The 12,379-nt window shown below is 48.9% G+C and overlaps 4 protein-coding genes across 6 annotated transcripts; 2 read left to right on the top strand and 2 right to left on the bottom strand.

Moving 5' to 3' along the window:
* Positions 1-35: 35 nt before the first annotated feature.
* Positions 36-4,356, bottom strand: LOC1271474 (regulator of chromosome condensation). The gene is made up of 5 exons (XM_310274.8): positions 4,142-4,356; positions 3,852-3,942; positions 3,332-3,705; positions 1,262-2,074; positions 36-1,142 (listed from the first exon to the last, which is right to left on the bottom strand). The coding sequence occupies exons 2-5, from the start codon at positions 3,928-3,930 to the stop codon at positions 873-875; spliced, it is 1,536 nt and encodes a 511-aa protein (XP_310274.8). The 5' UTR covers positions 3,931-3,942; positions 4,142-4,356; the 3' UTR covers positions 36-872.
* A 69-nt stretch (positions 4,357-4,425) lies between these two features.
* LOC4577278 (RNA-binding protein 48) lies at positions 4,426-5,395 on the top strand. The gene has a single exon (XM_061652658.1). The coding sequence runs from the start codon at positions 4,544-4,546 to the stop codon at positions 5,393-5,395; it is 852 nt and encodes a 283-aa protein (XP_061508642.1). The 5' UTR covers positions 4,426-4,543.
* A 10-nt stretch (positions 5,396-5,405) lies between these two features.
* On the top strand, positions 5,406-8,013 carry LOC5667688 (mitosis initiation protein fs(1)Ya). The gene is made up of 3 exons (XM_061652655.1): positions 5,406-5,546; positions 5,606-5,827; positions 5,897-8,013. Exons 1-3 carry the CDS (start codon positions 5,529-5,531, stop codon positions 7,880-7,882), a joined length of 2,226 nt encoding a protein of 741 aa, XP_061508639.1. The 5' UTR covers positions 5,406-5,528; the 3' UTR covers positions 7,883-8,013.
* A 13-nt stretch (positions 8,014-8,026) lies between these two features.
* On the bottom strand, positions 8,027-10,176 carry LOC1271473 (pancreas transcription factor 1 subunit alpha). Of its 3 annotated transcripts, none has more exons than XM_061652656.1 (5): positions 10,008-10,176; positions 9,456-9,682; positions 8,720-8,867; positions 8,428-8,654; positions 8,027-8,355 (listed from the first exon to the last, which is right to left on the bottom strand). In XM_061652656.1, the coding sequence occupies exons 1-5, from the start codon at positions 10,061-10,063 to the stop codon at positions 8,219-8,221; spliced, it is 795 nt and encodes a 264-aa protein (XP_061508640.1). In that variant the 5' UTR covers positions 10,064-10,176; the 3' UTR covers positions 8,027-8,218. The 3 variants fall into 3 exon arrangements, with proteins under 3 accessions (XP_061508640.1, XP_310271.8, XP_061508641.1); XM_310271.8 differs by having other exon boundaries at positions 8,428-8,639; XM_061652657.1 differs by having other exon boundaries at positions 8,428-8,636.
* Positions 10,177-12,379: the final 2,203 nt, after the last annotated feature.

The raw sequence follows: 12,379 nt of genomic DNA, 5'->3' as shown, positions 1-12,379 counted from the left end.
AATAAATTATTGCATCAAGAAAACAACGCCATAAATTCTTGATAGTTTAGTCTTCATCAAATTCTTTTATTGTTTATTTGCTTCTTTTCTCAGTCGATTTCAATTTCCCTGCGTAAGGGATCCCCTCTTTCCCTCGTAAACGCCGTTCCAAATTGGCGCAAAAACAAAATATCAACATTTGCCTAAAATTCTATCCTTACTGTGTACTGTGTGTGAATGTGCAGACCGCACTAGTGGCACTTTTGCCTTTATCGTGTGTCTTCCGTGTGTCTTTTGCTGCCTAAAATATAAACGGTGCACTACTACCACCCTCCTTCGTCAACACACCATTGTAAACTGGGCCCGAGAGATAAAGAGAAGGGAAATAATACTCTTCCTCCCATCCATTATCGCTAGAATACTACTCCCATGGAGTAAAAACATTAATCAAATTGTGATGGATGAGCTGTTGGTAGTACGTGAATGGAAATGAAATAGGAGAGGGGTTGGCGCAATTAGTTTCTTTGTACTTTGTTAGAGAACAGTATCCACAAAAAGGACGGGAAAAAGAGGAAGAAAAGATTTTAAAAGAAAAAAAAAACACATTAGCTAACAGGTAACGAGGAACAAAAACAAGAAACACGTTGCAGTGGAGAAGAGGCGCCAGTGCTAAACGTAAACTAGAAAACATGTAAAAAGGAAAGAAAATAATGACACCTAGATGATGATTGGTTGCTGCAGCTTGCTTAACTAAAATGAATATTTGATAAATATTAACACGGCACGAACGTTAATCTAACACGTTTATGTTTAAAGTCAGCGCTATCTAAACCTAACCGTTTGCCCTCCTCCTACTCGGAAAGAAGTAGTGTACGACACCCTTATGCTACATTTTACTGTAATTTTCGCTTCCTACCACCACCGCCCGCTGCTTTTGCCGGAGCAGCTTTCTCATCACTTCCGGATGCTTCCGTCGTCTCGGCCGCGCCATTGATGGTAGGTTTGCTGTCTGCGGCTGCACTAGAACTGCTGCTAGCTGCCTCCGGTTCATCGCCATTCTTCGTTTCGGAACGTTTCGCCTGACCGTTTGACGTACTCGCAGCTTCTGGTTTCGTCTTTTTGCTAGCAGCTGTTGCTTTCGTTGGCGCTTTTTCCGTCACGGCCTGCGGTATGAACGAAAAGAGTGACAAAAATGAAGTAAAGTTGATGAGTAAATGACAAACTGTAAGAATATGTCTTTCATACCCTTTAATAGCATCTAACATACAACCACCCAACTTACCGGCGTTTCCTGCACAAGGAACAAACTGTGCTGACCACCGCTGGACGCTTTGAGGATCACCTTTCCGGCCACCTGCTTGCTGGCGATGAGCACCGGTTTCGCTTCGTCCGTCTCCAGCCCCGTGCCGAGCTGCAGGCTCGAACCCATGCCCCACGCGTACAGCTCGCCCTTGTCCGTTACGGCGAACGAGGTACTCTCGCCGCAGCACACGCTGACCACCTTCTTGTCGCCGAGCGCCGCCACCGGTTGTAGCGTTTTCGCGTCTTCCGTAACGTCATCGCCCAGTCCCAGCCGGCCGTACTCCTTCCGTCCGATGGCGTACACTTTGTGGTCGGTCTTTAGCACGAGTGTGTGGTGCTGACCGCCGGCAATCTGGACCACCTCGTCGAAGCTCGTCGGTTCCGGCACGAACACGGGCTTCACGACGTTCTCGCTCGGGTTCGGTATGCCCAGCTGGCAGTAGTTGTTCAGCCCGAACGCAAATATCCGCCCCGTCTGGTAGTCCTTGTAGAAGGTACAGTACGTGGTGGCCCAGATCGCTTCGGCTACGATCATTTTGCCGCGACGCGTCACGATGCCCGGCTGCAGGAGCTGTGTTTTGCCGCGCCGCGATTCGCCGGACGCGGCCCGGATCGAAACGCGACCGAGCTGGCCCTGCTCCGCACAACCGACTGTGTAGATGTGACCGATGTCGGACAGTAGCACCAGGTGGTCACAGCCGGATGCAATGTCCACCCACCGGTTGCCCGGCAGCACTTCGATCGGCAACCGTTTGTTGCCCTCGAGCGTGAGGCCCATGTTTCCGTGCGAGTCCTTGTGAGAAGAGAGACGGGATGCATTAGTATCGGAGCGGAAACGCATCATCCCGTGCCAATACGACCAGTCGCCTATACGTTGAAGGTGATGGCAAGAAAAATCGGCACGGTATCGGTATCAAAAGAACACCCACACCCTCCTCATCCTTCACCGACACACACACACTCACGATTTCAGGACGCACCATCAGAAATGCAGTTGTGTTGCGCATGTGATCGGGCTAGTGATAGATTAGTCTGAATTGAGTTCTACCGCCCATGGGGAGGACGGGCCCCCCCACAGGTTGATAGCTCGCATATTTGACTCATATGGCTGGCAATCCGCTGTTTTCAATCAGTGCCCGAGCCGAAACCGAGAGGTTTGCACCTTTCAAGAAGCGGCCAGGACACTGCGTCATCCACAACTGATGTATTGCTGGTAGCGAACGCTCTTCTCAAAGAGCTGCCTTGCTGAGGCATATTCGCATGCCTTATCTCAGACCTTCCCGAAGCAAACAACCAGAGTAACCAGGTACTCGTACGGGTGCTCCAAGTGCGAGATTACCACTAGCCTGGGATCGATTGCCCCACAACGACCTTATTCCATCCTGTGCGACCATGTTCGTATAGTGTGCGTGTGTGTAAGGACGAAGGGTATTTAAAAGCAAACCAAATTCCGTTGCGCACAATGTTCGTTAGGTACAATAAAGAGGAAAAGAAAAAGGGTCTCTCACAGGTAAACACAAATGCAGCCTGTGAACTCCGTTAATGACGAGGGGAGAGGATTTAAAGGTCCCTGCCGTTTCCATAACGACAGGGATGGTTATAACTTTTTTCTGCTCTCTCTTTTTCCCCTTCACGCTACGGTGACTGTGGGAACAATCGCGAGAAGGGTCGAAGAATTGAGAACTAATTTGGAACGGGAATATGGAAACTTTAGTTTTTCCCCCTCGTCTTACCGGCGCCCGGACATCGGCTGCCAGCTGTCCGTGCCTTCTCGCCCAATGGACGTTAATGCACCTAAATACAATACCCGAAATAAGACCAATAGTAATAATAACATCTGGGAATTTTCCGTAGCAGGTAAGATACGCGACGACGGGGGCACGCTCTCCGGCAAACCAACACCACGCGGGGAAGAACTTTGGCGGGAAAGCCTACAGATACGGAGACGCTGCCAGCAGACCCAGCTGGGTACATACACAGCCCGCGGGCAGTTCATGTAAGGGGTTTGTAATTATTTTTTATCAACAATATCTAACCGTTTTCAACTTACCCGGAAGGAACCCCACGCGTACACGCGTCCATCGTCCAGCAGACAGGCGGAATGTGAATCGCCGGCCGAAATTTTAACGCACTGTCCGGGCAGATCGATCTGTTTGGGCTCAAACTCGGAACCCTCCTCGGACGTGTCGCGGCCGAGCGCACCTTCGTCATTACATCCGAACGAGTACACCGTGCCGTGCCGCGTGAGGCATAGATTGTGCATACCGCCGGCCGAAATCTGCACCACGTCCGAGAGCCCCTCGATGACGGCGGGTCGCGTCTTCTCCATGACGTCTTCCCCCATGCCGAGCTGACCCATCTCACCCTGACCGCAGGCTAGCACGTTCCCGGATAGCTTGGGTAGCGTTGCCAGCGGAATTTCGACTGCAAAAGGAAGGGAAAGATGAACGGTAAGTGCAACCGCGCATACCAATGCATGACGTCGCACGAAATATGACCCCGCAGTGGAGTTATTTATAGCCATGCACGAAATGATAAGCTCGATGTGGGGGGGTAGGTACCCAACTTACGTTTCTTCGTCCGTTGCATCTTTGCCGCTGGACCTTCGCCCTCGGCCGGCGTATCCTTCCTCGGTCGGCCACGTCCCATTTTGTACAGGGGCTGCAAGAACGCACATACACACACACAAAATCGGTCAATAAACTTTACTTTTCACCAACGCGGCCACCGTCACCCGGGTGAAGATGCCACGCCGTTTTCGCACACCATCACTTTGCACTGAATTTGAGGTTAAGCTTCGCATTTTTCCGCAGCACAATTGCTTGCCACAGGCAGCCTGCAGGCGCCACATACTACTCACCGGCTTTTCTCGCTGCTCGGAAAAGATTACAACCACCCGTTCCTCACCGGCGCACCGATTTCCGTGAAGTTTGAGTACGATTTAAACAATTTCTTCTGCTGCCACGCCGTTTTTGTACATGTTCAGGGTAAGCGTACGAAAAAGACGGTCCGTTCTGCTACCCTGCTAGAACGGAAAGGATGAGAAGTCCCATCCAGCAGTTTGGAGGCAAATTTTTGACAGCGGATTTGATTAGTGGAAACGCTTCAGAAACGCTTCACAGTTCAAACGAAACGGATCTTGGCGACCGTTACAAAATACTGAAAAGTTAATGTTTTGGAAGCTGCACACAATCAAGCAGGTTCGAAATGATCTTCCAATATTGTTAACAAAACGTGCAAACTGTATTCAACTGTTTCCCTCATGTTCGGTTTCAATTTTACAACACAATTTTCTGTTTGTGAAAAGGCCTTTATAGGCTTTTTTGTAGCTTGGATGACAGAACACCTGTCAGCAGGCAAGCGAGCGTTGGCGAACGTAAACAAACCGCGCATTCCCCAACTGCACGCACGAATCTCATCTTTGCCCCATTCCCGCGTCCTAATCAGGCGGCCAATCGCTCCACCACTACTTCCGTTCGCTAATAGCATGAGCGGTACATCGAAACCTACAAACCCACCGCCGGACAGTCACCACCTTCGCTTCCAATACTGCCAAAACCGCCCACTGTATCGTCGCTCGCGCCAGCTAACAGCCGTACGGGTGTACTCGGTAGCGAACGAATCACGGCACTTGCTCATTTTCGGCGTTCCGCAAATTAATCTGCTCCGAGAGCTGCGGCAAGAGCTAGTGCGGTTCGGGGCGGTGGAATTGATCAGCAACATTACCGACAGCTGGCAACGGGAACATGAAGGCTCGGACGAGCTGCAGCCCGAACCGTTTACGGACGTATTTCATGCGTGTTTCGTCAAACTAGAAAAGGCCCGACAAGCGAAAAAGCTGCTGGACGCACGCAACTTTTACGGCGGTATACTGCACATCTCGTACGCACCGGAGCGCGAAAGTGTGGACGAGGTTCGGGCAAAGCTGAACCAGCGTCGATCGGAGGTTCGATTCCGTGCGAAACTCGCCGGTGGGCGGCGATCGTCCAATTCAAAACAGCGAACGTCAAATCTTCCTGGTGTTGGTGCTGCCGGACTGCGACAGTTGGCTGTTGTGCCGGCGGTGGACAATAATAGCACTAAGACACCTAATCGTGCGGCTGCGGGTCGATGAGACACTGCGGTCGGGTAACAGTAGTGGTGTTGATCTTCTAGGACAACCATCATCCTTTTTGGAAGCGTACGGCCATCATCGCTAGCGAGTCGAAAGTGCATGTAGTGAAGTAGAGAAAACAGTGAACTACAGGATGATTATACCTAAGGAGGTAAGTAGGTGAGATGCGTGTCAGTTTACACTATTATTCAACAATATGATCGTTATCAGGTGCAGTGTAGAACCTGCCTGCAGGTGTTCTGCTGTGCCAAGTGCCGGCAAAAGCATGAAGATGGAAGCCATCAGGAAGACGCCATGTTACGCAAAATTTGCTACATCTGCAACGACAGACCATTCCCGTTGCGGAAGGACACTAAAATCACGCCAAACAATTTGCTCATCGTACACATACTGAAGGAACATCTGCCGCTGGAATGCAACCGATGTAGGAAGGTAAAAAGTATTTAATTAGATTCCCATTTGATCTTAGCAACAAAACTAACCACAAAACGTGTGCGAAAGGTTTTCTATTCATTAGCCGACTTTCAGCAGATTAACAAATGCTTCACGCTCTGCTCGAGTGACGCGGGAAAGGAAGGTGAATGCTATCTCGAAAGCAGCGGCAAGATCGGCCAACATGCGCTGCCCACCATTGAAGCAGACAATAAGGAAAACATTGCGGTTGAGCAACCTGCAGACGATCGGGCGATGCCGTCCCGTGAACGGAGAAAGAGCAGTCTCGTGCCGGGCGATTTTCAACCGTTCGGCGAGGTGGACAACAAGATAGACGAAGTGGACGAAGCGCTGCTGACGCCGCTGACAAAGATTAATCTGCGCTGGAAGCGCAAGAGCCGTCAAAGCTTCGAAAGCATGCTCTCGATGACGAACAACACGTCGGAGGTGAACGCATCCGGGTTGCTGCGCGTGGATGGGGGGTCCGGGCCGCGCAAGCTAGTGCGCACCACCTCAACGCCCATGTACCAGTGGCAGCTGATGCCGACGGGGCCGAAGCAACCGAACGAGTCGTACTCCGCGACGATGGGGCAGATGTCGAGCATACACTGCAGCAGCGGCAGTGACACGGACAGCCGGGCGGAAGATCTTGGCGCGTCGCCCCCGGTGCCGAACGAGCTGGACAAGGTGCGGGCAATCATACGCAACCGGTCGAAGGCGGTCGCCACGCCGCTGCGGCAGGTAATGTCCAAAAGCATCCAGCGTGCCATCGCCCAGCATACGGCTGGTGTGGGCGGTGTGTACTCGAAGATGCTGCAGCCGGGCACGCAGCGTAAGATGAGCTTCAACTCTACGATGAGCAGCGGCATGAACAGTATGCTGGCGTCACCGACGAAAGATCCGCTGGATCTGCGTACCACACCGACACTTAAGCGCCTCGGTAGTGGGCGTGGCGGCGGCGGCTCCGCAACTTCGGCTCAATCCACCCAAGCACAACGTATGGTACGGCCAGGTGATCCGGCTCCAGAGTCGGTACAGCTAGCACAGGCCAATGCCATACCGAATGGGAACACGACGGACGGTTCAGAGTATTACGAAACGCATCGCGATATGGAATCACTGCAAGGGAGTAGCGCGTTAGGAGTGCCGAGCGGGGTAGACAGTCTGCGGAAGCTACACTCGGCAGAAAGCTATCCGGTGACACCGAAACCGGGCGGCGGCGGAACGGCACTGAAGAAGGTGAGCTCATTCCAAGCGCTGCAGGAACTGCAGCTGAAAGGGGAGCAACAGAGCAACAGTGCCCAGAACGACACGCTGGAAGACGTCTGGGGAACGCCGTGCGGAGGGGGTATACCTGGCCGTAGTTACAGCTGTTCGGCCGCTCCTAGGCTCGGCGACACGTTCAAGGCGTACGATGCATCGGTGGAGGATGCGGAAAACGATTCCGGCACGGATGATGTGTTTTATCCGGTCAAAGGGCGACCAAACATAAGGCAGGGCAAAAGCGACTGTGACGCATTCACCGACAGTACGTCACACGAGAGCAAAGTAGGAAAGCTGGATAGAATGAATGCTACTCGCAGCGGTGGTGGAAAACTCTGGTCGATCGTTTCCAACGTCATTCGCTTGGCATCGCGCAGCGACGTCACGCAGGAGGAACACTCGATGGATGCGCCAAGAGCCACCACTGGCGCGGTGGCTGGCGGTGGTGGAATCCTACACCGAGCCGCATCGTTTGCGGACTATCTTAAAAACCGGTACACCACCCGGTCGGACGGTGGAATTTCGCGCACGTCTTCCTCCGGCTCGGACGAGTATCGTATCGCGCACGAATCGAACGGCAAAAAGAGGCGTCGCGTAGCGTCAACCTACGCGCGGCCGTACGCTCCTGCCCTAACGAATGATGGTCCGTGTGCGGTCGCAAAGGTACAGCAGCACAGTCCGGTCGCAAAGCGGAAGCGCATCCAGAGCCGCCAGCCAATCCATCGGTTGCGCCATACGAGCAGCGAAAGCGGTGGCAGCGGAAGCGCTAGTGGCCCCGGAAGGTACAACTAGCGTGCGGTAATGTGATTGGATATTATTTTCTTTTGTATGCTTTATATTTAGGGAAGATTGTCAAACATTTGTGCCATTAAATGGAACCGGAACGAAAAAATACATTATTTTTGAATTGTTTTAAGCAATAATAGGCGACGAGAGTGCGTTTTTCATTTTTATTCTCATTTAAAATGGGGTACGACAGAGAACTAGCTGATTCCTATTTGAATAGGGAGGTGTAAGCCTAGTGCTGATAAATAGTTATTAGATGCAGTTTTAGTATTTTATTTAAAGAATAAACAAAACGGAAGACTTTAAAATGATGCCGCGTGAAAGGAGTGCGGCGGTTGCAATCTAGATCAAATGTGGCGGCGGTCCACACGCACCCATACTCTCCGACGATCCGAGTGCCAGCGACGTCAGGATGGTACGTCTGCCCGGATGTACGCCCAAGTTTTCCCAATTGATCCAGGACAGTCGTGCCGTTAAATCTGTAACGTAAAATAGACATTTAAGCATGCAATTGCACTGCAAAAAAGGCAAACTCCCCCTGGACTACTTACCGCTCGTGTTCCAGTGTGCCCGGTCGGCCTTTATTTCCCCGCGCAGACACTTTTCCACGTACGTGAGCGGATCGTAGTCCGCCTCGAGCACCTCGCGCAGCAGTGCAATGTACGCGATCGCTAGCCGCAGCGTGTCGATCTTGCTGAGCCGCTTCTCGTACGGAAACGTTGGCACGTGCACGCGCAGCTCATCGAACGCCGAATTAATGCTGCTGTTAATGGTGGAGCTAAACATTAGCGGACGGTGGAACACATTCGCCTGGGTGGGGGATGGGAGAGCCTTGTTACTTACCCATTCGGGGCGGAACGCATCATCCGTTTGCGCTCGCGGACGTTCGTCTGCTGGCGTTGCATTTTGTTGTACGGTGGCGGATTGTACGGGTGGGTTCCCATCGTCGTCGACAGGGACGGGCTGGGTGGGGTGGACGAGTCCAAACATTCTGCAGGGAAAAATGTAGCAAAAATGTAACATTTTTTTGTGGAAGCATATTTAAATTCGCACACACTGAAACAGGATAACAGGAATGATTAAACCAGCTGAAGGTTTCTTCCGGCTCGGATCTGGTACCGATGCTGCCATTAACGTCTCACTCGCATTGGTGGTGATTTTAATGACTATCTTCACGTTGCATTAAAAGTTCAAGCTGCCCATCGCTTGAAGAGCATGAGTGTGTGCGTGTGTGTCTGTGTGCACTTCAAGGTGAATGCAAAACAAAATTAGCCAATAAAATTAGTTTTCCAGCTGCGTGACTCTGTACGATAGCGTTTCGATCCAGTGCACAGCATGATAAGTGGGTTCTGTAACGCATTTTAAAGTTTCTTGAGCAATGCGGAAGAACGACAGATATCGGCTCGGAATCGGTGAGGATGTGAACCATATTGCTGCAGCCTTCCCCGATAAGCAGCACGTGGTTAAAACATGGTTAGAAAATTGTGCAGAACATTGCATAAATGGCTATCTAAAGTAACCTTTCCCGAAGGCCACGGCCAAGAGGGTCACGGAGGGTCACGATTGCTACCGTTCTTACCTGTATGATGAAGATACTGATGCTGCATCTGCCGTATGCTGGTCGGGTTCAGCCTCAAGTTGGGGGGCGCATTGCCAGTGTGGCCGCTGTGTCCGGCACTGTGTCCCGCGCTGCTACTGCCCGCACCCCCATTCCCGGGGGCGGCGTTTAGCTGATGGTGCTGTGCATAGACGCACGATGGCAGATCGGCCATCAGCTCGTCGTCGAAGCTGTGAAACCCGATGCCACTGTACGATGCGTTTGGGGCGTTGTACATAAGCACATCCATTTTCGGCAGCAGTGGTAGGAATAGAAAATCGATTTGGACCAAGTTTAAGCACAAACAGAACGCTCAAAATCCACAGCACAACAAACACAGAACCACCAAATGCAGGATCGACACACAGGAAGGGTATCACGTGTACACGGATTTTGTGAGACTTTTTAGTTTAAAAAATCATCAAGAAAAATCTCATTTACAGTCCACACAATATCACAAACCGACGGGAGGAGTTTTGGGGATATATTTTTTGAGAAAACAACTAAACGGATCACAGCAATATCGATGATAACCTCAGTGGCGGCGAAGACGATGAATCCGGTAACTGTGAGCGGCAAATTTTATCCATCGCTTTGGGAATTCTTATTGAATTTCACAGATTTTTGCACTCGCTGCAGGTTAAACTGACCAACACTAGCTCTATGAATGGCAAACCAGCAACTACAAAGGATGTGCTGGATCTGCCCGGTTCTTATATAGGATTTTAGGGATGCTGTTCCGGGTGCCGCAGCCGTGTAGCGCGAAGGGACGCGACCCTTTTGTTTGCGCATGTGCATCCTTTCGTGCGTTACTCCTCCCATTGCTGGAAAAGTCGGGGAAAACATAAAAGGACCAAATGCAATGGCCGCCGGCATACGGTGGAAAGCATTTAGCGACGGTACTCGTCGAGGCCCGCATCCCATGAGCGTCGTATTAAAGCGGACGGAACGATGATTTCTCCAATGCTGAGAAGAAGGAATTGTCGCTTTTAAAGCATACATATCTATTTTTTATTTTTCTTTCTTCTTTCTTTTGTCTTTCCTTCATTGATCAATAGCTTAGCGTTGTGTTGCGGTTGCTGTTTGAATTTATCTTTGCAGTGCGCCACGAGTGCTATAGTTTAGTCAATATTGTCTTCGATCAACATCGCGGCCATCCAAACCTTTAAATATTGATCGTGCAATCTAAAATGTTTTGCAGATGCATTGGTGCCATCGACAATGACTGTTATCGCTGTTGAACGAACGAACTTTCAGAAGCAAATTGGCACATATGTTTTTGATGTATTTGTTTAAATTTAAGCGGGAAACACGGAGAACAAACGGGATAAACAACCGGTTGAAAGAGCGATTTCTTTCATTGCATTGCATCTTATGCAATACATGTTTCGATTAATTTAGCTAATTTAATTAGAATTTAATATTCTTTTTTGGTACAATAATATTCAACACAAATTGGTACAACAGACGCTTCCGAATATCACGTTGAATTTACTTAATTTAATCTTCTGTTAAAAGGTCCTCCTGTTCTCTGATGGATAAAGCAATTAAGATAGGATATCAGGTTTATAGTAAAGGTGTGTAAAGAGTTTCCAGGATCGGTATTAAATTATACATTCAGCATTCAAGCCATTCAAGCTATCAATAGTTTAAACTTATTCAAGTTCCGATTGGATGACTAGAGCAGCTACAGTGAACTTTACGGAATAAAAAATCAACATTTAACATAAAAATACTGTTAAAATTCCACCTAAAGAGAATTGAAAACTAATTGATTTATGAAATTTATTCTATAACATTGTTTTGTCAAGACTAGCTGATAGAGAAACGTTCGGGAGCGGAATGGATGTAAGTTTTTTTTGACACGTTCAGCCTGGCACTAATTTTCATCAACTTTCCGTTCCTCCTTCCGTTCCGGCAACTACAACGCAAGCAGTTGATTTTGAACCAATAATGCATGTAGCAAAATTGTGATTGTTTTTGCTATAATTTTAGATGTACAGTGAATCCTCTCTTATTTGAGAGGCGATGGGACTGTCGAATAAGAGGGGTTTTCAAATTACAGAGGTGAAAAGTGAATGAAAGGTCCATCCAAACAAGAAAGAGACAGAACATTTAGTATGCAGCCTTAACTGTTGCTATAGGAAACTGCGAACAGAATCGCCAATTTGAGCACACATCTTTCAATAACCATGGCAACACCATACACAAATAAGAGGGACACAGATTTCAGAGGTTTTCCAAATTAAAGGAACAAAAATGTACTGGAAATCAAGGGACTGTGCAAAATGTTCAAATAAGAGAGGTTTTTCAAATTGGAGAGGTGTCAAATAAGAGAGGGTTCACTGTACTTTGTTCATCAATACTGTTACGTGTTTGATAAGATTTTTGTCAACTGCAATCAATGGTTGAACTCCACTCTTTTACCTGCGCACCGCTGTTATTCATGTAGGTAGAGTACGACAAAAGACAAATGGCTGGCCCCAGGGACCGACACCGACATACAGGAAAGTTAATTGGAAGGCCCTAGGGACGGCCGTCGAGCAGAACGCGTTAACGGACTAAATATACACCGCACCGTTGATACCATTGATTATTTGCCGCTTAAAACATTTTAGCTTGAATTACAAATTTTAATATCATAGTAGAATTATCAGACTCTTATTTAACATTTGCATGAACGAATATGAATGACCAACTGATTATAAAGATTCTTACTGTAAAAAAGAGAATTGAAAAAAAAATAGAAATGAAACTTAGTGATGAACAATCAGAAATGGAAAAAGATAATCAAATCTAAATAAAAGAAGAGAATTGAGGAAACAATCGGTAATGAAACATACTGATTAACAATAAAATATGGAAAAGATAATAAAATGGCAGTAAAAGTTTTAGATCCTAATAAT

The sequence above is a fragment of the Anopheles gambiae genome, chromosome 2 (assembly GCF_943734735.2).
Source record: "Anopheles gambiae chromosome 2, idAnoGambNW_F1_1, whole genome shotgun sequence".
NCBI lineage: Eukaryota > Metazoa > Arthropoda > Insecta > Diptera > Culicidae > Anopheles > Anopheles gambiae.
The sequence above is the reverse complement of the archived record's forward strand: the minus strand, read 5'-3'. Positions and strand labels throughout refer to the sequence as shown.